The 24,862-nt window shown below is 42.8% G+C and overlaps 1 protein-coding gene across 8 annotated transcripts in view; it reads right to left on the bottom strand.

Moving 5' to 3' along the window:
- Positions 1 to 24,862, bottom strand: part of Cdk12 (cyclin dependent kinase 12) — an 88,963-nt gene that overhangs the window by 7,662 nt on the left and 56,439 nt on the right. For 2 of the 8 annotated variants that reach the window (XM_040749634.1, XM_040749639.1), the window contains 4 exons: positions 15,801 to 15,902; positions 15,252 to 15,374; positions 11,680 to 11,787; positions 5,722 to 9,062 (listed from right to left, as the gene is read on the bottom strand). In XM_040749634.1, the coding sequence (XP_040605568.1) occupies positions 15,323 to 15,374; positions 15,801 to 15,902 (154 nt within the window). In that variant the 3' untranslated portion in view covers positions 5,722 to 9,062; positions 11,680 to 11,787; positions 15,252 to 15,322. Of the gene's footprint in view, positions 1 to 5,721; positions 9,063 to 11,679; positions 11,788 to 15,251; positions 15,375 to 15,800; positions 15,903 to 24,862 lie in introns of those variants that run through there. The other 6 variants (XM_040749635.1, XM_040749638.1, XM_040749632.1 and 3 more) reach the window with 6 other exon arrangements.

Raw genomic sequence — 24,862 nt, 5'->3', positions numbered from 1 at the left:
GGCTGGGAACTGAACTCAGAACCTCCTGAAGAGCAGCCATGTTCTTAACCTCTGAACCATCTCTCCAGCCCCAACTGTCTGATTCTATCCTTGAAGTGGTTAAGTTTTAAAAGCGGAAGGTTAATGATACCAAGAATTAAGTCATGGGTAGATGACTGGCCAGATGATTCAGTGGATAAAGACTCTTGCTGATTGACAATGTAAGCTTGATGATCTGAGTTTGATTCCTACAAATCATATAAAGGAGAGAACTAACTCCATATTATACATACACAATAGGGGTGGGGATAGGTGTGATTTAGCAAAAAATCACAGGGAATTTTGTAGTACTGGAACTACCAAACATCCTTTCTTCCATTCTTCACTTCGCTTTTCTATGGGTACTGGAGATTGAACCCAGAGCCATGGACAAGCTAGGCAAGCTGGGCAAGTACCTCTACCAGCAAGCTATATGCCAGCTTCTCTGTTCAGCAGTTTCACTGCAGAGGTTGATATACAAATGTAACATAGGAAATAAAACTGAATAGCACTTATTCACTCACATGTATATGCTTAGGAAAACTACAGATACCTTGGGGCCAGTGAGATAGATCAGCATGTCAAGTCTCTTAGTCACCAAATCTGACCTGAGTTCCATCACCAGGACCCACATGGTAGGAAAAAAAATTAACTTCCATAGGTTGTTCTCTGTCCCCCAAATGCATGATGCATGCCCAATCCCCAACACACACACACACACACACACACACACACACACACACACACACAGAGAGAGAGAGAGAGAGAGAGAGAGAGAGAGAGAGAGATAGAGAGAGAATGAGAGAGAGAGAATTGAAAATACAGAAGCCTTACAAGATTAATGGACTGCATCAATGTCAATTATAGATACATTTTATTAGTTTGTAAAGTGATACCATTCAGGGGCCTCCTCTTGTTTTTGTGTGTGTATATTTATGTGTGGGTACATGTGTGATTATGCATAAAGATCCTAGAGGTTAACTGGTATCTTCTATCACTCTTCACATTTTTTTTTTTTGGACACAGGATCTCTCACTAAACCAAGAAAATCACCAATTGGTCAGGATAGTTGGTCAGAAAACTCTGGAGACCCACCTGTTTCTACCTTATCCCAGTGCTGGGGTTACAAATGTGAGGGATCTGGACTCAGGCCCTCATACTTATGTGGCAGACATATTTTTTTTATTCAATGAACCATCTCCCCAATCTTTGTTCTTGGTTTTTAAGACAGGGTCTGACTATATGGCTATGACTAACCTAGAAGTACACATACACAAAACCCTCCTGAGTGCTGTGATTAAAGGGTTATACCACCAATACCCAACCTGTTTTGTTAGCTGTGTTTAAAGGGGTATACCACCAATACCCAGCCTGTTTTGTTAGCTGTGTTTAAAGGGGTATGCCACCAATACCCAGCCTGTTTTGTTATCTGTGATTAAAGGGGTATACCACCATTACCCAGTCTGTTTTGTTCTGCTGTTTTTTAGCAATGGCAGGGTCTCACTTTAACCCTGGTTGTTTCTAGAACTCATTCTGTAGGCCAGGCTGGTTTCAAATTTAGGCAATTCTCCTGTTTCAGTCTCTTGAGTGCTGGGATCACAGGCACGAACCATTATACTTAGATTTCAGTATTGTTTCTTTAACTGAATGTCAATCTACAATTATTTCATTAAAAAATCTATAAAAACAAAATGTGGTGAAACACACCTCTAACTTCAGTACTTGGGAGGCAGAGGCAGGTGGATCTCTGAGTTTCAGGTCAGCTTGGTCTACAGAGTGAGTTCCAGGACAGCCAGGGCTATACAGAGAAACCCTATCTCAAAAATAAAAGAAAAAAATTTTAAAGGGAAGGAAAGATAAAAACAAGCTACCTATCTATGATTAAGATTGTCTACACACACACACACACACACACAAGTCAGCCACATGGGCTGGAGAAATGACTCAGTGGTTATAAGCTCTGGCTGCTCTCCCACAGATCATGAGTTCAATTCCCAGCAACCATATGGTGGCTTACAACTATCCACAGTAAGATCTGGTGTCCTCTTCTGGTCTGCAGGTATATATGCAGGCAGAACACTGTAATACATACTAAATAAACCTTGCTAGGAGGTGGTGGCACACACCTTTAATCCCAGCACTTGGGAGGCAGAGGTAGGCAGATCTCTGTGAGTTTCAGGCCAGTTTGGTCTACAAAACTACAGAGAAATGCCCTGTCTCAAAAAACAAAACAAAACAAAAAAAAAAAACACAGAGACAAAAAGAGTAAGAAATATTCTCATTAGAAAAAGATAGATTAGGGGCTGGACAGAGGGCTCAGTGGTTAAGATCACTGGCTGCTTTTCCAGAGGACCTGGGTTCAATTCCCAGCACCCACATGGCAGCTTACAACTGTCTATAACTCTAGTTCCAAGGGCTCTAACACCCTCACATCAATGCACATAAAATAAATTTAAGTAAACTATTTAAAAAAGAAAAAGGAAAATCAATAATAAAATTATTCTCATTAGAGTCTGTCAGTAAAATAGTCATAACTATTGGGGATATATATTTGTTATCTGTTGGCCCAGTAACTCTACTATTAAAATGCATAGGCTGGGACTGAAAAGATGGCTCAGTGATTAAAAGCACTTGTTCTTGCTGTAGATCTGAGCTTTGTCCCTAGCACCTATGCCAGGTGGCTGACGACAACTTTATAACACCAGCTCCAGGGAATCTAGTGCTCTCTTCTGACCTCTGAAGGCAACTGTACTCACATGCACATACATACTTATAAGCAGACACAGATACATACGCAGAATTATAAAATAAATAGGGGACTGGAGAAGATGGCTCAGTGGTTGAGAGAACTGGTTGCATTTCCAGAACTCGGGATGGATTCCCAGAACCCACATGGCAAATCACAACTATCTGTAATTCCAGTTATAGGGGATCCAATGCCTTCTTCTGGTCTCCACAGACACAAAACACCCAAAGAATGCACATATATACATTCAGGCAAAACACCTGTATACATAAAATAATAAAAGAAAATAACCACTCACATCTGAAAGTCCAACATTCAGCAGGCAGAAGCAGGAGGGTCACTAGTTTAGGGTCTTCTTGGGCTACAGTGAATTGGAGGCTTGAAACCCAGTGTCCAAAAAGAGTAGGGAGGCACTAAAAGCTGATTCAGCAGGTAAAAGTGCTTGTTGCCAAGCCCAAGGACCTTGGTGCAACCCCAAACCCATATAGTGTAAGAGAAGAACCTAGTCTCTCGAGTTGTTCTCTATCCTCCACACGGACCAGGCAGGTGAATGTCCCCCACCCTCAAAAAAAGTTCAAGGTCACCTTCAGCTACAGAGAAAGCTCAAGGCTAGCCAGAACTACATAAGACTCCGTCTCAAAAGACAGAAACAAAGACAAAAGTGAAAACTTGCATGGTGCTAGGCATGTGACTTGGTAGTAGAGTACTTGCTTGTACATGCTGTGTAAGGTCCTGCTTTGATCTACAGCTAAGGAAAGAAAAAGGATCATGAAAAGATCATGTGGGTTGGAGAGATGGCTTAGTAGTTAAGAATGCTTGCTACTCTTGAAAAAAGAAATAGGTTCGGTTCCCAGCATCTATGTGGCTGCTTATAATCATCTCTAACACTCCAGTTCTAGGGCATCCAACAACTTCTGGCCTCTAGGAGGACTTGGGTACATACTTGGTGTACTTACCTACATATACACACCCAGACACATACATGTAGCTATGTTCCAGAAGAGCCAGAACTATACAGAGAAATACTGAGTCAAAAAATACCCTAAATAAATAAATGAATAAACAAATAAATAAAAGCACTTGTTATTCTGTTTTTCTAGACAGGGTTTCTCTGTGTATCCCTGGCTGTCCTGACACTTCCTTTGTAGACCAGGCTGGCCTCAAACTCACAGAGATCTGCCTGCTTCTGTTTCCCCAAGTGCTGATATTAAAGGTGTAGGCCACCACATCTAGCAAAAGCACTTGTTCTTGGAGAGGACACAGGTTTGTTTCCCAGCACCCACATGGCAGCTGAAAACCATCTGTAACTTAAGGGGATCGAACACCTTTTTCTGGCTTCTGTGGACACCAGACATGCAAGAAAACACTTATACGCATAAAACAAGTAAATATTTAAAACAAACAATAGGAAATGAGCCCTATATTTTAGTAAGTCTAGGTAATATAATAATTTCTAGATTTTAAATAAGTACAGTATAATGCCTGGTGGAAATACACAGTGGATAATGTCAGTAAATATACTTAACAAACTGTGAAATGCCTGGTAAGTGCTAGTTGCTGTACTTCCTAATGGCTACTGCTCTCAGATCTACCCTGGATGGAGCTATACTTGCAAGCAGAATAGTGACTTAGATAATAGTCTGGCAACAGTGGCTTTTCTCTTGGTTAGAGAAGCACAGAAGTTAGGAAACTGATTTCTTAGGGAGTCTGAAAAGAGGGATGTGGCTACTTCCTCTTGCAGGGGACTGCCACCCTTCCTTCACATCATGAAGAAATGTCTGGACAGTCTCCCAAGTTTGTATGTACATACATAGACACACACAGAAATAATCTTCAGGAAATCATGGACTATTGGAAGTGATGTCAGGTCTACTGGTTCATAAAAACAGAATCTGGGCTGGAGAGATGGCTCACTGGTTAGGAGCACTTGCCACTCTTGCAGAGGACCTAGGTTGACTTCCAGCACCCACATGGCAGTTTATAATAATCTGCAATTCCAGTTCCAGGAAATCTGATGATAGCTTCTGATATCTTCCAGTACAAGATAGAGACATGGTACACACACAGACAAGCAAGCAAAACACTCATACACATAGAAATAAAAACACCGCCAGGCAGTGGTGGTACATGCCTTTAATCCCAGTACTCAACTAGCAGAGGCAGGTGAATCTCAATGAGTTCGAGGCCAGGCTAGTCTACAGAGTGAGTTCCAGGCCAGCCAGGGCTGTTACACAGAGAAACCCTGTCCTGAAAAACAAAAAGCTAAAAATAAAAAACAGACAAAAAAAATCAACAATATCCTACTAAATCAAATACTACTTACTGAGACCTCTTCAGGACCAGGCTTTATACACTCTGATGAAATTCTCACAATCATTTTTTTTCAAGACAGGGTTTCTCTGTATTGCTTTGGAGCCTGTCCTGGGAGACCCGCCTGCCTCCGCCTCCCAAGTGCTGGGATCAAAGGTGTTTGCCACCAATGCCCACCTTGAAATTCTAACAATCTTGAAAAATAGTAATTTGCATTATTTTTTAAAATTTGTCTTGAAACAATGGAATTAAAAGGTTTTAATCACTAGAGTTAAAAGAAAGGCACTTGAACAAACAAGTAAGACATACACAAGAATGTAGGTGTGGGCTTCTCCGGGGATTACTGCCTTATTTGCATTTCAGACTAGGAAAGCATGATTCCACATAACTTTCAAAGGGTATCCAATTTAAGTGGTGGAGTTGGTACCAGAACCCAGGAATGGCATTGAAATGCAGTCTAGCCACCATAAAAACTATATTTCAAAGTCTCAAGGAGTACTCCACTGTGAGGAAATTGTGCTGAGGCTATGTGGAGGAGGTCTGGAAAAAGAACCATGTTTACCCAATGTTCCTTGGGTAGGCACAAACAAATTCATCATAGGCAGAAGGACGGTATCTGAAGAGAAACATTTCATTCCACCAGTAAGTTTGTTTTTTGTATGTTTAATTCAACCCTTTCCATTAAAATCCAATCCCTTTCATTCTGTTTCCATGTGGATGGCAAATAGGTACAGGGCTCTCCTTTATTTCCATGAAGGAAATGGCAGGGGTTGTCTCTAACTCTGCTGAGATTATGACTATGACACTTCACTCTCCTTAGTCTCTTGGATTTACCCCAAGGTATCAAATCAAAAGGAATTCAAGAAAATGGATCTTGAAAGATAAGCAGAAAAGAGAACCCCAATCACATCAAGAAGGCCAGCTGGCACAACGCCTGAAATCTCTTGGGAGCTTAGCAGATAAAGGTTTTCCCAACAGGCTTGGTAGCAGGCTTCATGTCTGACATCAACTCCACTGTGGTGGTATGGCCATTATCTCTCAGGCTTGTACCTCCTGTCTCTATGCCACATCCATAGTTACCTTGCTTAGACAAGAAGGAGGGGCTATGGATTCTGCAATACTGTATTCCCCTTCCATTCCAATACTTTCTTGCTGTATTTGCTCAAGTTTAGACAATCCAATAAAGGACTATGGAGATGGCCAGGGAAGAGAATAATTTTGACAGAAAGATGTCAAGATCCCAAGGCCAGGTCCAGAGGAGCTCTTCTGGGATCTCAAGGCCAAATCCAAAACTCTTTCTTCTTATATAAGAGCAGAAGAACAACTGGGTTTCTGGCTATACCATCCAAATGTGACTGATCTCATCTGATCTAATAAACTAAGCAGGATCAGATGTACTTGGATTATGGAATAACTGGGCCCTAAAAACTGGACACAGGATAGAAGGACATGTCTCCTTCCTCCCTCTGTTCTTTATACATTATTCTACTCTGGGTTAAAGCATGCCCACTCTCCACTTTGGTTTCCCTTGACCCATCCACTGTATGGACAGGAGAGAGTTAATGGCATGATATGGGCAAGCTATAAATTTCCCATCAGTGTGGAGAGAACAGGATCGTTGGCAGGGAGGGGGCTGGGCTGGGGGGGGATCTGGGAAAAAGCCAGGAGGTTGTCTCTAGGTAACAATAAACACTGCAAGCAAGGAGCAGCTGTTACACTTACTCTCTCTGAATCACAATGCTGAAATAACACTAATAAACCAGTGTGCCCAACACACAGGCATATACACATTTAGGGCCCAAAACCAAGTTGCACCTCTAGGACTGCCCTCTACTCCAGAGTAGGGTCTTGATGCCATAGATACAGCAGTTCAGGCCTGGGAATACTTGCAGGGGAGGATGAGGCTGATGAGTGCTTCCCAGTCCAAAGGCAGTCGTGGAGTCAAGCTGGGCAGGAGAGGCTAGGAATACAATTCAGATCCTGTGATAGTCAGTGGTAGAAACAATTCAAATTCAGCTATCTTCTCAGCTGGGAAGAAAGGAAGGGGCAGGAAGTGTGTGTAAGAAAACATGACTACTTACCATATCTGGTCAGATTGGAGGTGATCAGGTGGCCACGAACTGAGTTGGCCAGGGGGAGGTGAAAGAATAGGGAGCAGAGAAAGGGATTTGGGAAGGAAGAGGATCAGAGAGAATGTGGTATCTCTCCTGGGGCTAAAGCCCCCCCCCATTCCTGCCTATACCTCACTGTATACCTAGGCTCCCCCTCATAGTACAAGTTTTATATCCAGGGCTAGATGATGTGTTGGCTTAGGTCAGAACTAAGCTTTAGTAATGGGTCCCAGAGCTCCTTATGCTGCCAGGAAGGAGGAAGAGTAAAACTGATCTCATCTTCCTGCATGAAGAACAGTTTATCTTTGTCCAACCAGTCATGTCTGGGTCACCAGTAGATGAGAAGAAAGCCCTCATTCTGGATAGAAAGCAAAGCTTCCAGAAATAAAAGGAACAGAAACAGACAAATAAGAACTCACTATCTATCACAAAATACCCACCCAACCCTCTCTTCTGAGGCCAGAAGTCAGGGTATTTATTATCACGTGCCTGGATATACTACTATCTAAAATCCTTATTGTTCTCTTCTTGCCATTTTCAGTCACTGAAAAAGGATGATACATTTGGCCCCCCTGACCTGTGAGAGAGAAGAATACTAGCACTTCTGAACATCGGTGGCTACAGCCATTTCCCAGCCTGTGCCAATACCCCGTTCAGCAGTCTAAGTGCTGCTAGATGTTCTTCTCTGGTCCAAGGTACCCTATTCTAGTGTGCAGAGCACTAAGCACAGGTGGCAATCCTTCCTGGGTCTGGTCTTGTAGTACTTGTTTTTCTATTAAAACATTCCATGTGGCTAGAAAGATGGCTCAGTGATTAAGAACACTTGTTGCTCTTGTAGAGACCCAGGTTCAGTTTCCAGCACCTACAAGGTGACTCACAACCACCTGTAACTCCAATTCCAGAGGATCTGTTGCTCAGTTCTGGTCTCCACAGTACAGTCACCAGGCACACATGTGAATCACCAGATATACATGCAGGCAAAACACCCACACATATAAATAATCTTAAAAAAGAAATTTCTTGCACTAGGCATGGTAATACATGCTTATAGTTACAGCACTTTGGAAGATGAGACAGTATTGAGCCTTGGTGGCCAGCTTGGGCTATATAATGAGATTCTCTTCACAATAACAAACAACAACAGCCTCCCCCCCAACCCAAAGCTTTAATGTTAGCTGGATTCAGAGTTCTAGGCAGGCAACTGAGGAACCATAGTATAGCTGTTTATCAGGAACCCTCTTTTGGAAGGTACCCAAGATTTCTGGGCTGCCCTGACACAAATGGATGTCTAATATTCTCTATGTAGCCTGTGGAGAGAGTAAGTAATATCTGAGTCTTTCTTCTCTGGGAGAACTGTCTCTCCTGCTTACTTCTTTCTTATCTCTCCCTTTCTTTTCACAGCTGGGACATCTCATCTAGAGGAGAGATTTTCCATCTACAGAGCTCAGAGTGGGCAGGATTGGGGCAAAAGAGAACTCTACAGACTTGATCCCCCTTCCCCTCTGTTGTTTTTATGAACCACCCCCACTACTGTGAGTCACCAGAACCTCAAGCTCTGCTGAGCTGCCAACAGCCTTCTTCCTCCCCCTCTTACAGACAGGCAAATATGTACCCAGTGAGCCCCAGTGCCCAGCATACCATAGGGCCACAACACTCTTTCTTTCTTTCATTTGTTTTATGTGCATTGGTATTTTTCTTGCATGTATGTGTGTGTAAGGGTGTTAGATTCCCCTGGAACTGGAGTTACAGACAGTTGTGAGCTGCCATGTGAGTGCTGGAACTTGAACCCAGTTCCTCCGGAAGAGCAGCCAGTGCTCTTAATCTCTGAGCCATCTCTTCAGCCCCCAAGCCCAGCACTCTGTTTCATCCCTAGGAATCTGCAACACAGACACAGAGATGAATGAGCAAAGAAGTGTGAGACCCTAGTTTGTGCTCTGTGTAAGGCCACAGTTCTGGCTGCCTATACAGTAGAACAGGATCACCAGCCAGGAGGGCTGGCACATTTGGGCATTATCACCTCAGCAGCATGTAAAAGGAAGCAGAAGAAGATGGGGCAAGAATGTGGTTTCAGAAGCAGACATCTATCTCCTCCTGGCTTCAGGTCTGGCCTGTTTCTGTTTTGGGGCACCATAGCACTGCTACCTCTGTCAATGCCTTTCTGTTTTCATTTCTGCCTATGGCCCTGGGAGATACAGGGAGATCTGTATAACAGCTTTCTAAATATCAAGGTGAGAGGTTCAGATTTCCAGATCTATCCTCAACACATAGGAAAACTGAAAGGAAAAGGAAGAAAGGGGCCCCAGTAGAGTAAAATCTAAATGCTAGGCCAATGCTGTCTAATCCCAGAAGGTAGGGAATTCTGGGTACTGTTACCATTTCCTACCATATGTACTTAATATCTAAATATTTTCCCACAAAGGGCCTGGCTTTCTTTGGGACTTCAGAGCAGGCATGGACTTAAGGGTATAAATCTGACACCCTGGGATAACTTGGGAGTAGACAGCAGACCTGGTAGAACTGGAGGGAGGGAAAGCAACTCTATTCCTCAGAGAATATCCATCATGTAGAGTAAATGCTTCCCTATGTCTCCAGTACATTGGAGTAGGGATGAACCAATTACCAAGAGCAAAAAGGAGAGTAGCAGGCTTGTATACAGAAAGTAGCTTCTATCCTTTGCTGTGTGCCATTCTTCATTGCTTTATGTTCCAGACCAGAAACAGCAATTCAGTAAACAGTAGCCCCCTATGCCCACACAATATTCACTGTGAATGTTCTGTACTATGTTGAACAGTCAGTCCCACAGGAGGAACTATAGGTCTCAAATCTTTTATTTTTGGTTGTGATCCCAGCCTTTAATGACTAAGCCATCTCTCTAGCCCTAGGTCTCAGTTCTAAAGTGTCAGCATCCTATTTCTCTTCTTCCTCATCTCCTTTGGCACAGTTCCCTGATATCGACAGTCCTGAGGTCCTTGGAAGCCAAAAGAGGCCTTGAAGGAATTTTTTCCAGATTGTCCTAGGGGGATATGAGGGCCTCTCATCCTGTTTGAGAGTACGTAACAGACCGTGACAGCCCCTGACAGTCTAAGGCAGATCAGGACAAGGTGGGAAGCTGCAGAGTCAGATCCTGCTTTTCTCAGTTCTAGGGATGGAAGGAAGGTAAGGATGAGAGCTGGAGAGTATGGAAAATTGTTGGTATTGCCTTCTAACCCTGTATTCTGTCCTTGCCTCCAGCCCAGTATAGCCCCATGAAGCACAGATCAAAGAATGTTGAAGATTTTGAGAAAAGAGGAGAATGCTGAGAATGCCACCTTTGGCAACTTGGTAGGATATCCCTCTATTACCTTCATTCATCCTTCTTTCCCTGACCCTAGCATTAAGAGCAAGGAAGGAGCCGGGTGGTGGCGGTGCACACCTTTAATCCCAGCACTCGGGAGGCAGAGGCAGGCGGATATCTGTGAGTTGGAGGCCAGGCTGGACCGATAGCCTCCGAAACAATACAGAAAAACCCTGTCTCGTAAAACCAAAAAAAAAAAAAAAAAAAAAAAAAAAAAAAAAGAGCAAGGAAGGAAATAAGGGGATGGGGATATAGACAGCTGGAAATATGCCCTTTTCTTTAGGATAAACCAACAGTACAAGACTCAAAAGGGACCTAAGACCCTAAGGCCAGAATATAACATGAATTCAGGAACATTTCTAATTTGTTTTACAGGACTTTGCATTGAACACTGTCTCTATTATAGTCATGGGACAAGAGGTGTAAAACTATCTTTGACATTTTGGCATAACTTTTCCAATTGCTTATATGATAGCATGGAAAATTGTGACAAGATTTCCATATAAATGCAGGGCAGTGGTGGCACATGCCTTTAATCTCAGTACTCGACTGGCAGAGGCAGGTGGATCTCAATGGCAGCCTAGTCTACAGAGTGAGTTCCAGGATAGCCAGGATTGTTATATAGAGAAATACTGTTTCAAAAAACAAACAATCAAACAAAAACCATTTTAAAAAATTAGTCCTATGCAGGGGGGGTAGGGGTGAGGGGTTTGGGGGTGGGGTGGAGGGGTGGCTCACAGGAGGATCTCTGTGAATTCGAGGTCAGCCTGGTCTACAGAGTGAGTTCCAGGACAGGACTGTTTCACAGAGAAACCCTGTCTCAAAAAACAAACAGACAGACAAAACTACCACCGACAAAACAAAAACAAAAAAATTAGTCTTATTTGGAAGATCTGCCTTTTGGTTAAGTAGCTGAGGTAACTGAAGCATTTCCTTCCCTTAGATCTTAAAAAAAAAAATGGCAAAATCCTATAGAGAAGGGCTGGAGGCAAAGATGGATAATGACCTCTGAAACGGGCTGCACAAAGGGGGATGCTCCCCTCTTACATCTCTAAGCAACAGTCAGAAGACAGAGATGAGAGTCACTTGACATGTCAGATATTAGAGGACAGAAAGTCATGCTTATGTTTTTCACTTGACTTCCTTCCTACCTTACCTACCTACTTTTTCTTGCCCCGTGCTCTCAGGAGCTCTCCAAATGCAGAACATAAAGCAACTTCAGGGCAGGATTCAATTGGTTCTTCCACTCTGGGTCTTGGATTCCATATCTGTACAATGAAGGGGTCAGGCAAGATGAGTTCCAAGTTCCCTTTTTTACAACAACATTAAAATCTCATTTGCATGTCAATTTGCCTATAATCTCTATGGCAGTATTTCCCATAGAAATGTATAGAATGGGATTTGTTCTTTCCAAATCCCCTTGACCACAGTCCCAGGTCCATGATCCCTAGCTCTTATTCTCTTTCTCTTCAGGGACCTCAAAGTTCAACCCCACTTCCCTGTTGTGATCTTATACTCAACTACAGGAGTAAGAAAACAGCCTTATCTACTATTCTGGCTGTAAATTTAAGGCTACATACCTGAGTCAATCAGCATAATTTCATCTCTTTTAGGAGGTCCTGGCAGTTGGGGGAAATCCTGGCACCTTTCCCCAGTGCCTCCCCTCCTCCTCCACCTCGATATTCTCCATGCCAGAACGCAAAGTGGCCAGTGATTGATGGGCCTGGGTTCCTGGTAACCGCACCCAGTGGCCCAATCCTCCTCCCTTATCCAATCCCTCCCCAGTCCCTATTCAGAGATCAGATTGTCTCATGTTGGTCCCTGAGGTCCCATTAATTAAAAATACATCCAATTAAATGGCAGGTGAAAACGTGCTATTGGAGCTCTACACCCCCTGCCCCAGCTTGGTCTTTCCACCCTCACCCCCCTTTCTAAGGCTCAGCTGTGCTTTGAGCTGAGAAAAAAAAAAAAGATGTGGAGACAGGGAGTAGAGGAAGATGTAGGATAGGAGTATGACATGGGGGGGGTGTGCTTGAACCTCTGCCAGGGTAGCATGTGCCAGTCTGGGAGGGTGGCACCATGCCCTGGTGTCTAATTTCTGGAAGTGTGAGTAGGTTAAGTCAGCTGGATATCCACCTCCATTTCTCTTAAAGGGGCAGAGGGCCGTCAGAGGGAATGGCTAGCTGTACTGTCCTGCTTCTGGCTTTGATAGACAAGGAACAGAAGAAGTGTAAATGGCAGAGGGATCTTTGGAATAGAAGTAGATAAGATGTTCAGGGGTGGGAAGGGGTTGATTCATCTTGGTATACCTCTGCTATTTCCCAAACTAGGAAGATAAAGAGCAACAGACTGGAATTTAGGTGTCAGAGTATGGTGACATTCTAGATCTTAGCTATGTCTACCTTGCCTACAAGAAAGTGGAGAAAAGGATAGAAAAAGGAAGGAAGGAGTCATAATTTGGGTGGGAACAGATTGGTCAGATAGGATAAAACACACACAGATAGATGTTTATATGAATACCACGTACCTGAGCACCTTAGATAAAAATACTCAGAGACTTTCCCTGTTGGCTCTTTCTCTAAGCTAAAAGCAGCAGCAGTAGTAGCATTATATCACCATGGCCTGGCTGCCTAGTAGGCTGTGCATAGTACATCTCCTTGACAGTCACTAATTGATCTCATTTTCTTCCATCCTACGGAGTCCTAGCATCTTGCCAGATAGGGCATCTGCCTCCAACCCAAAGTCCTCCTCTGTCCCCAAGTGACACAAGTCTAACAGACACTGGATACTGCTAGGAAGGACTGACTAGGGTGACGCTCACAATCAGGCAGGAGCGAGGGTGCCAATTCAGGGTTTCGGCCTGGCTGCCTTGGCAGCCTCAGCACCTCCTCACTTCACTTTAACGCTAATTGGAGATTTTAATCTGCACTGCTGCTCTGCTCAGGGTGCTGGGGGGAGCACCAGCTGTGCAGTAATTCCAGCAGCACCGACTGTTTAATCAAGCTGTCCTCCTGGGGAGGGGCCTTTAGGCATGGGGGAAGGAAAAGGAGGAAGACCTCTGTCATTTCCCTGAGCTTGTTCATTCTGGAAGGCCATCTGAGGGTAAACTGTGGAGTTCTCAGTCCCATAAGGTCCAAGCCACTTGGCATACCCAGAAGAGCCATGACATGGCATAGAGCAGCAGGGGCTCATAGCCAAAGCAGTCTCTCTCATGCTGCTTTCTGCTGTATTTTTGGCTCAGAGCTCTCTGGAGTCCTGGGTGTGTTTTGCCAGATCAGATACAAAGATCTACTAGACTTGAATTCTGTAGGTTTGTGTGTGTGGAGGGGGTGTCAGGGGGGAGATGAGGTAACCCATTTTCTCAGTCTTAGATTTCTCAATATTTTCTCACCAACAAAGATACTTTTCTTTGAAAGCTTGTCAAAAAAAGTTTTCTCCTCTGAAATCCAACCAATCCACTCTCCTGAACTAGAATTTAACATCTTTGGGGTAAGGGGACACTGGGTTTGACAGCTAGAGTCAGTTATACCTACCTTGAAGAGAGAATACCTGAAACTTCTAAGTTCAGCTAGGCACCCATTCAATCAGCAGGCCTGAAGGGCCATTTGAAAGGAATAACAAGAGGTATCAGCTATTTTTCCAGCTTCTGGTCCAGGTTCTCTGGCTCTCTGGGAGTGTTTCTGATCCTGTGCCTGGAAAGAGTGCCCTTATCCAACTGTTTCCTCAGGGGCTTGAGTTTTAATTGGCCAGCAGTGCCCTCATGTGGTAGAAATCAGGACTGCAGTTGCCCCACTGGATAGACTGCTTTGAAATATCAGGTTGATAGACAAGTAGTAGTTGTAAATGTTGGTGCTTTCTAATGCCACCAAGGAACTAAATGCATATGTACTACCTGACTACTTCCTGGGGCATTAGATGCTTTCTAACATCTACTTTATCTCACTCACTCTGTCACCCATGCTCCAAGGGGAAGTAGCACCTGACTTAGAGCAGGCACTTATCTAGGCTTGCTGCTTTGGCTGTCTGGGTTGCTGAAGTGAGAGGCACTGCTGAGAAAGGGGCCAGAGAGTCAGAAGGATAAAGCAGTATCACCTCAGGAGGCAGGGAGACACTTTAACACTGCTACAACTTTCCACAGGCCCCAGAATAAAATGAACATCCGTACTTTTGGGGATTAGGTAAGATGTTTTTTTGAGATAGGGTTTCTCTGTGTAGCCCTGGCTGTCCTGGAACTCTGTGTAGGCTGGCCTCAAATTCAGAAATCTACCTGCCTCTGCCTCCTGTGTGCTGGGATTAAAGGAACGTGCTACCACTGCCCAGCCTAATATGCTGGTCCTAAGGAACACACTAGATAAATATTCTCAAAAGATTCCCAGTAGGCCTTCAGACTTTCAGCTTCCAGAGAAAGTGTATTTGTTACTGTGTCACTCTTCACCAGTGTCAAAAATTCTGTTTACTGGTCATTTCACATACCTGCCAAATGAGGGAAATGGTTTTGAACTACAGAAAAAGTAGTTGAGAAGGGAACCTCTAAAGACTAGGACTTGGAAATTACTGAGACAACGAGCTGAGTGACAAATGACTTCCCTTTTTGGAGACACTGAACAACAAAAAAAATTAATTGAGAAGGTAGATGTAGAAGTTATAGTTCCAGCTCATCTGTGGAATGGGGGGAAAGGGAGAGAGACACAAGAGACAGAGACAGAGGTCATAATTTGTGAAGCAGCACAACCTACTAGCAGAGAAGGAAGGTGGAGGTGCTGGTTGTGGGTTCTGAAGACAGAGGATGCAGGCTGAAGGTCTCTACTTCGGGTGTCTCATGCAGTATTTGGATAGGAGTAATCTTCCACTGAACCTAGAGAGAAAGTAGTGAAGCTGGTTAGAGGCAATGAGAAGGGATAGTATTGTCCTATCTTGACCTAAAGAAAACAAACACAAAAGTGTTTTGAGGGGGGGAAGTGTTTTGTATATAAAGAGGTATGAACAAGTGAGATGTCTATCCAAAGGAGACTGAGAATAACTGAATATAATACCAGCACTACACTGTAAAGGAATATCCATTAACACAGAAATGAAATAACTGCTATTGCTAGAGAGGGGCTTATCCATTCTACCTGGAAGAGAACTTGTTAACTAGAAGGTAGGACCTCAGAACAGGGCCAAATAAAACGCTTGGGAACATTTCTGGATATCTCAGGAAAGGACATGAAATGTCTCTGGCCACAAGTGACTACTCCATGTAAAATCAGGCTAGTGGCTTCTGACTGACTTTAGTCCCTACCTGGCTTCAAGTATTGTGGACGAGACTGTTTGACAGGCTCTCGATTCAAGGTAACTGACGGGTGTCCCAGAGTTCTTCAGGGCCCATCCCTGCTGCTGCCATCTGTGAAGAAAAATAAGAGGCTATATCAGACATGAGACAAGAGATCAGAAAACAAAGAGTCTTTGGTCATGCACAGGAGATTATAGTGTAGACAGCTACCAGTTACAGCTGTTTCTCCAATTCTTTTAAACCTGAATTCCCCCCAAATTGCCAGATGAATCTTAAGAATGCTTCCAGAGGAGTTGACTGTTCCAAATTCCCACATCCAAGAACTAGCTCCTAGGTTTGTAAGTGCAAAACCATGGCCCCAGTACTTAGACATCTAACAGGAAATTCAATAGAAATAGAAGCTTTGAAATACGGAATTACTATAAAGGGCAATGAGCATTAGTGTTAATACATGGGTAATGCAAGATTGTAACTTGGAGGAGGTAACCTGATTTTAGACCAGATCACCATCTTTGATTTAAGGTTCTTGTATTCATCAAAGATTCTTTAAGAGGAGTTCTGAGGCACCCTGGTTATGAAGCAGCAAGGTTTGCAGGAGAGCACATTTGTTGCAATTTGGGCAAATAGGTCTATCATATATTTCCTAGGAAGGCAAAAAGTGTTTGCATGAAGATCAACCCCACATTCCTCTATTCTGCCAATTATAATGCAACAAACTAACTGCAACTAATATATAATGGGACATAACCCTTTGTTATCCACAGACAGTATCCATTTGGCAGATCCCCTAACACAGACCACAACTATCTCCAAATTACCCAGTGTATCTTTGCTTCCTTCAGCATTTCCCTTTTTGCTATTACAGGCTCCCAATTTCCTATGTCCAGAGAAAGCAAGCATAGCAAAGGGCAGCAGACATAGCTCCAGGATGAGATGATTTACAGAATCTATCCAGCAGACCAGCCACCTGCTAAACCTATTTTGGGTTTTGACCGCTGTGAAACACTTTGTCCAAGAACACCAAGTACTGATTCTTCCACCTCCCTACAAATAAGAGAAAGGTAGACTGTCTCCACCAACTTCTTTGAATCTGAGAGTAGTTTGTTTTGTCTTATTAATTCCTATTAATCCCATATCCCATTCAGATACCCACTCCCAGCCCTGCCTAAAGTGGTGCCCTCTCTCTCCCCATTTTGATTCTTTCCATCATAGCTTTATTGTAATGCTGAGTCTGAGTTGAGATTTAGTATGAATTTTTCACATTGCTTCTGAGGATCTTTTCCTATTATCAGTCCTCAGAGTTCATAGCTAGGAATTCTTTGAAAATTTGGGGTAACTAATGGCATGTGGATCTTTGGCTATGGCTATCACTTTCCTTCCAACAAAATAGAGTCCTTATATCTAAGAAAAAAACTATAAAATTTGTATGTCATTGAGATTCTTTTTCTAAGTCACATTCTTATTTGCTTACTATACGTGTATGTGAGGTGTGACTGTGCCACAGTGCATTTGTGGAGGTCAGAGGACAACTTGCAGAAGCTAGTTCCTTCCTTCCATCATATAGGTCCTGGGGAATGACAGCAGGTACCTTTACAAGCTGAGCTATCTTACTGGCCTTGAATGAGCCAGGGTCTCACTATGTACCACTGGCTGAACTCAAGAGCTGCCTGTCTCTGCCTCCTGATCCCTGGGGTTAAAGGTGTATATCACCACACCTAAACACTAAGAGATTCTTCTTGAATGTAGAAACACATAACATGGTTTTGTACTAATGACTTCAAATCTATTTTTACTCCTCAATTTCTGTCTCCCCCTGCCCCCTTCAGAATCACAAGGTTTTTCTTTCTTGAAGTAGATTGGGGTTATCAGGAATAGGCAATCTAAAAGTTGAAGGCCTGATGCTTCCTCATGTAGGTTAAAGTTCTGCCTCTGGGAGCTAGTCTTAGATGGATCAATAGTCTCACTGCATGACTATGGATGAGACACTTTCCTTCCTTAAGCCTCAGCATCTTGCTCTAAAAGCAGAGACTGGATTACATGACCTCTTTTCTAGCTCTGGAAATCTATGATTCTGTAAAGTGCAAGAGCTAAATGTTCCTTCCTCCCCTTGTGATAGCCAGGCCTGTTACCCTTCTCTATGTCGCTGTAGAAAGAAGTACCCCTGTAGTGTATACCTAATGTACTTTGACTAAAGGGGAAAATGAACCCTACCCTGAGAGTTCTTCCTGTAAGTGCCAAGTTCTTCTAAGAGGAAAAGGTAAGGAAGGAATCTAGTTCTGACCTTGATAAAGCAAACAGGGGACTGCTTCTCCCCACCCTCAAATTGCCAGACAGAATACACACTTGAGTTTGTCCTAGGGAACCCCCATATTAGTGGCTGCTAGTCCCAACACTAGTGTGTGTAGATGGAAAAAAGGGACATGTAAATACATCCACAGCAGAGAAATAAATATCAAACCCCACACACTCCTGTTTTCCTACTTTAGGACTATACATGCCTGCAAGAAGCCTTAGTAAGAGTGGACACAGCATCCCAGCATTTCTTCTCCCCAAAGCCAGGAAGGAAGAGACAGTGAGACAGGAGCTACTTGGCTTCCTATAAATTGTTTTGTCCTTCCTCACAGCTGCAATCAGAAGCTAAGGACTCCCGCAGGCCTTGTTCTGATCTGCTGCAGGCGATGGAGGGTTTTTGAAACGGAGAGGACTTGGCTGCAGCCCCGTTTCAGCTGCCGTTGGGGCTGGCTAATGGGCTCATTCGGGAAGACCCCCGCCTGCTGCACTAAAGAGTCCCCCGCCGGCCCCCTCCCCAGTCCCAACCCAATTAATAAATGGGGGCTCCCACTTTATGGCTCTGGGAACAGGAACCAGAGATACAAATGACCCCCAGGGAGGGACAGAAAAAGGCCTTCCAAGAATCAAGCCAGAGAATTGTGCTTCCAAAGGCACATGCTGCCACAGGCTAGTCATTTCCTATTTTCAAAGCATTAAAGGGGAAGAAACTGACAAAAACAAAACAAATCCAAAAACGAAACAAAACCCTCTATTTTCTTTCCCAGATCCAGGATAGGCTAGCATTTTTGATGTCTTTGCTACACTCCAGAGACAGACTTTTTTGCCTGTTTCTCCAAACTGAAAAAAGCTTAGGGCAGATACTGGGTGCATCTGGAAACAGTGCATGCTCTACTGTCCTCCCTTGGCAAGGCCTAGTCCTACTATCTGTAACACTGGACAAAGGCACATTGCATTTGGCTAACAAGCGCCTGCTTTTTAAAAACAAAGCAGCCGCCAGGCAGTGGTGGAACCTGCCTTTAATCCCAGTGCTTGAGAAGCAGAGGCAGAGGCAGGAGGAACTCTGAGTCTGAAGCCAGTCTGGTCTATAGCCCAAGTTCCAGGACCACCAGGGCTACACAGAGAAACCAAAAAGAAAAAGAAAAAAGAAAGAAAAAAAAAGCAGCCACCTAATTTTCACCATCAGCTCAACTGTGTCAAGGGATCCTCATCTGGAAACTACCTTCCATCCCTCTCATTCACACCCATGCTGTCAGCAAACTTAATTGCTGTGGATCCCCCTCATTTCTTTGGATTCCCTTACTTCCATTCTAGTGCAAGTCCTTTGTGCCTCAAGTCTAGGCAAGAATATGAGCATCCTAAAGAACTGTTTCAGGAAAGTTACAAAAGGCTTCAGCATAATTTTCAGTTCACTCTAGTTTATTTTATATTACTCCTAAAGAAACCAAATTCTGCCGGGTGTGGCGCACGCCTTTAATCCCAGCACTTGGGAGGCAGAGGCAGGTGGATCTCTGTGAGTTCGAGACCAAGTCTGGTCTACCAAGCAAGTTCCAGGACAGGCTCCAAAGCCACAGAGAAACCCTGTCTCAAAAATCCACCCCCCCAAAAAAAAGAAACCCAAATTCCAAATGCTAATTAAGGCTAGTAAGATTGGGTCTCCAACTTCATTTCCTAATACATCTTTCCTGTTCCAGCCCTCATATGGAACACACATAGGCCCCCTCTTCTCCCCAGTTTCCCATAATGCTAGTAAGAAGCTCTTATATGGGGCACAGAACCCAGAGTCTTCTTTCTCCCCAAAGTCACAAAGAAGAAGAGACAGTGGGACAGAAGCTACTTGGGTTCCTAAAAATTACTTGGGGCTATGTGGTATGTCCTGCCATCTTTACTTTCAAAGAGTCATTCTGATTAATTCTGCCTTTTCTGTTTATTTCTTTGCTTTGGCTTCTTCCTCTTCTTACAGTTATAGGCTTACTTCATAACCTGCACACCAATGTACAGACTTAAAAACTACAGATTCTTAACTCAGCACATGAATACAATCCCCAAACTCGACGAGGCAGAATTGTGAGGTCATCCTGGAGTATCCACTTTTGAAGCTAGACTGGGTGACATAGTCTTTGTCTCAAATGGAAAAATGCAGCAAACTAAAACAAAAATATCAATTCCCCATACCTCAGGCAAGTATAAGACTGACTTCTCTCCCTAGATCCAGACACTTTCTACAGACGGAGCCCTCTCTTGGTGTTCTTGTCATGCTGTCCTGTACTCAGAATACGACTTTAACTAGTGATATTCCTGCTTTTCAATGAAGGTACTTCCATGCATAACTCTGGATACAGTATATGTCAACTTTCAGGCTGCCACCTGCTCCAAAGGATATCAAGTCCTTCCAAATTACAAATTCAGGCTGGGTAGTAGAGGCACACACCTTTAATCCCAGCACTTAGAAGGCAGGCAGATCTCTGGAGTTCAAGGTCAGCCTGGTCTACAAATTGAGTTCTGGGACAGCCAGGACTACACTGAGAACCCCTGTCTCAAAGAAAAAAGAAATTAAAAATTCATCTTCGTGATTTCAAAGTGTTAAAAACAAAAAAAAAAAAAAACCAAAAAAACAAACAAACAAGGAACTGGGGAAATGGTTCAAAGAGTACTAGCTGCTCTTCCAGAGAACCTGGGTTTGATTCCCAGTACCCACAAGGTAGCTCACAACTATCTATAACTCCAGTTCCAGGAGGATCTGATGCCCACTTCTGGCCACACACCAGTTAACACACATGGTGCAGACATGCAAGCAAAATACACACACACTATAAAAAATTTTACCTCATTGACTCATACTATTAAGGACACCTTAAGGATGAAAACTCATTTTATTACATTAAGAAAAAAAATCTAGGATCTCTTGGGGTGTGGTGGCATGCACCTTTAATCCAGCATCTGAGGCATAGGCAGATGGATCTCTGTGAGATCCTAGACTGTATAATGAGTTACAGGACAGCTAAAGCTATATAGTCTCAAAAAAACAAAAACAAAAAAAACGAAAAACAAAAAAACAAAATAGGCTGGGTGTTGGTGGCACATGACTTTAATCCCAGCACTCGGGAGGCAGAGGAAGGCGGATCTCTTGAGTTTGAGGCCAGCCTGGTCTACAGAGCCATTTCCAGGAAAGCCTCCAAACAATACAGAGAAACACTGTCTTGAAAAACCAAAAAAAAAAAAAAAAAAAAAGATTTCACATACTTGCTATGTAGCTGAAGACGACCTTAAACTTCTGACCCCCCTGCCTCTGCCTTCTATATTATGGGATTATAGATATGCTTAATCACATGTTCAGGCCCTGTTCCCTAATATAGCCAAGATTCATTCTATATTCCCAGGTAATCTTAATTTCTAGAATGTAATTCCAATGCCAAGTGTAATCTTGCTCCCTATAAGACCTGCCCCTAGTTCATTATTTTACAATAGTGAAGTTATGTGATCCTTTCAAATGAGCAGTGATTATTTCTTGGCCTAATCTCATCCTAAAATGGTTAGAGGAAAAAGTGATCCACTATTCCCCTTATTTCTTACATAGAGCTCAGGATCTTCAAAGAAATTTGCCTTTTATTCCTTCCAACCTTTGTCTTCAAGCTGTTCGATAATTAAGATGCCAAAAGCAGTTGTGATGGTGCACACCTTTAATCCAGCACTTGGGAAGTAGAGTTGAAGGCCAGTCTGGTCAACATAGTGAGTTCCAGGCCACTATACAAAATACTAAGTATAGTGTCTAACATGTAGTGGGTATCTTAACATGAATTCCCCTTTTCTCTCTTCTCCCAACATCATAGGTTTCTCTGCCTTTCTGGGTCTGTGTCAAAGATGGCACTGAAATAATCAAGCTAATGTTCTTTTGTAGCTCATTCATTCTGAGGCTCTTAATTTACATATTCGGCTCTTCTATGCCCTGCTCATCTAAGCCAAGGGGAAGATAAGCAGTTTGAAGCTTGGCCTAAAATATATAAAACCATTTGCAATCTTAAAACTTTCGACAGGTATGGTGGCAGAGGCAAGTGGAACTCTTGTGAGTTTCATGCTAGCCTGGTATACAATTAAGACAGCCAGGATAACAAACAGTGATCCTGTTTCAAAAACAAACACTTGGAAACTACAAGCAACTTTTAATTTCTAGCACATTACTCCTTATTCCTGAATTACTTTTGAACCATATAAACAGCATTGCTATATAAATGTCACATATTAGTTCTCTACTTAATACTTTTGTTTATAGGTTAGGCATGGTGGCATGTGCCTTTAATCCCTGCACTCCAGAGGCAGAAGCAAGTAGATCACTGAATATGAGGCCAGACTAGTCTACATAGTAGCAAGCCAGTCAGAGTTACATGGTGAGACTGCCTAAAAACAAAAAACAAACAAAAAAAATGCATTCAATTTTTGCTGATGGTCTTTAGACACTCTGAAGGAATGTCTTTAAGATACTCAATAGTCTGGGGGTTCTAGGCCCATTCTTTAAGCCTAAAGGTACTACTGTGACCAAGGGAAACTCTTTATTAATCAGAATTACTTAATGTAAACAACCTAAAAGAGTGAAGCTCTAAAGCAAACACCTCCTCACAAACCACTGCCAAGACAGCTGTAGTTCTCTATTCCTGCCCTATTTCTACCACCTCTTTATACTTTTTTTTTTTTTTTTTTTTTTTTTGGTTTTCCAAGACAGGGTTTCTGTTTTGGAGGCTGTCGGTCCAGCCTGGCCTCGAACTCACAGAGATCCACCTGCCTCTGCCTCCCTAGTGCTGGGATTAAAGGCGTGCGCCACCAACGCCCGGCTTGGTTTTGGTTTTTTTTTTTGTTGTTGTTGTTGTTGTTTTTTTAAGGGTTTTAAGTCCTAATGGAAGCTGCAATCAGTCTGAAGCAAGTCAGAAGTTCCAGAATTAGCATCTGTTAAATCTTTAAATTTAGCCTGTTTATTCGTAACTGGACAAATTCAAACTTGCATTAGTGTAGTCCAGCATGTTATCTAACAGTGGTCTTCACCAGTAGTATCCCTTTTTAGGAACCCTAGAAGTTCTGAGCCAGACCCTTAGGTAGACAAAAGATCTCTAGGACTCAGGCTTTGTTCATTTTGCACTAACTGCTATACCGTATCCACTACAAACAGTCTCTCTCAGAGATGGTTCAGTTTGGAGACATTGTTCTTTATTCCTTTACAGCTATCAACTAGGATTTACAGTGACCTTAGACTAAGACACCAAAAAATTTATTTATAGGGGCTGGAGAGATAGCTCAGAGGAAGAGCATGTTAATCTTCTAAAAGACTTGAGTTCAGTTCCCAGTACCCACATCAAGTGGTTCACAATTGCTCATAATTCTTGCCCCAGGGGATCAGATAACCACTTGTGGCATTCTTGGGTACTTGCACACAATATGGTGCATAAACACACATAAAAATGATAAGTCTTTAAAAATCCATTTATTCCCAGGTCCTAATGAGACATCTAAGTGAACTTTATACCTATATCCTTACTTCAGAAAAGTACGTTGAAGTTGAGGACTATGTAACAGTAAAGTTTCACTGACAAATACCTACCTAAAGATTATGAAAGACTAACTCCACACCAGTCTTTCTCAGTATTGGATTGATTAATTTTAGATAAGATCTGAGAGCAACCCAGTGATCAAAACATTTTGGCACCCGAGTGATAATCACCAGAGCATCAAGACAGCTTTCTACTCCACATCATAGCCTTCTTCTCAACAAGCTTTATTCCCCATAAATATCATCTGCAATTGAACTTAGAAATGTTACTAGCAAAAGCAGCACCTTTGGGATGAGGGAGAAGAAGAGGTAATGGTTGAAAGAATAGAAGCAAGAATACTGAAACATAACACAGAAGTTCCTTTCATACCTTTGCAATGAGAAAGTATGGTTATTTTCTGTTCTTTACCTCCCACTCCAGAAGTTAAAGATCCAGAAATTGATTCTCTGAATTCTCTGGAAATATTATCAAAAACTACAAAACAGTAATAACTCTAAACACCCAGTAAAGTTATCAGTAATTATGGTAAACTTAAAACACCCTAGTAGGATCCTGACTAGTACAGAAAAAAGAAAAAGGTGAGGGGAGGAAAAAAGGAAGGGGAAATGACAGCTTTCCAGTGAGGAGGGATAGGATAGATAGCACCAATGATTCCCACAGCTGTCTTCCAACTTACGCTGGAGGAATCCCCTTCTATCTTGAGAGTCCTAAGGCTATAGAAACACTTGGAGGTATTCCCACACATGAGAAAACAAACAAACAAACAAACAAAACCACACCAAAAAAAAAAAAAACTCAGACAAACAAAAAACCTTCAACTAGTACCCAGGAATGCTCACCTTACCTATCAGGCCAACTAAAAGACTCAGCAGCCCATCTCCCCCTTGAAATGGCAGGCCATTTCTTCACTAAGGAACTTCTCATTCTCATTCTACCTAGCCCTTCAGAATTACTAAACTGTGAACAGAGAAGTCACTCAGTAACTTTATATAATCCAATGGGGGGGATCTTTAACAAAACAAATCCTAGTTTATAATGAAGAACATTGTTAACTTACTATATAGCCTTTTAAAAACTAAGGGTGTCTCTCTGGGAAAAGAGTGCTAAAGAAATTCGGGTACTGAAAAGGATTTCTAAATGGAAATGGCTTTATGTATGAGAAAAATGTTCTTGCTAGTTAAGTCCTTAGTCTTTAGACACAGAATTACGGCAGCCACTGTTATAAAGTGGAAACAATACACTTTG

Source organism: Mesocricetus auratus, unplaced genomic scaffold (assembly GCF_017639785.1).
Source record: "Mesocricetus auratus isolate SY011 unplaced genomic scaffold, BCM_Maur_2.0 Super-Scaffold_100007, whole genome shotgun sequence".
NCBI lineage: Eukaryota > Metazoa > Chordata > Mammalia > Rodentia > Cricetidae > Mesocricetus > Mesocricetus auratus.
Note: the sequence above shows the minus strand (reverse complement) of the source record. Positions and strands in the feature narration are given on the sequence as shown.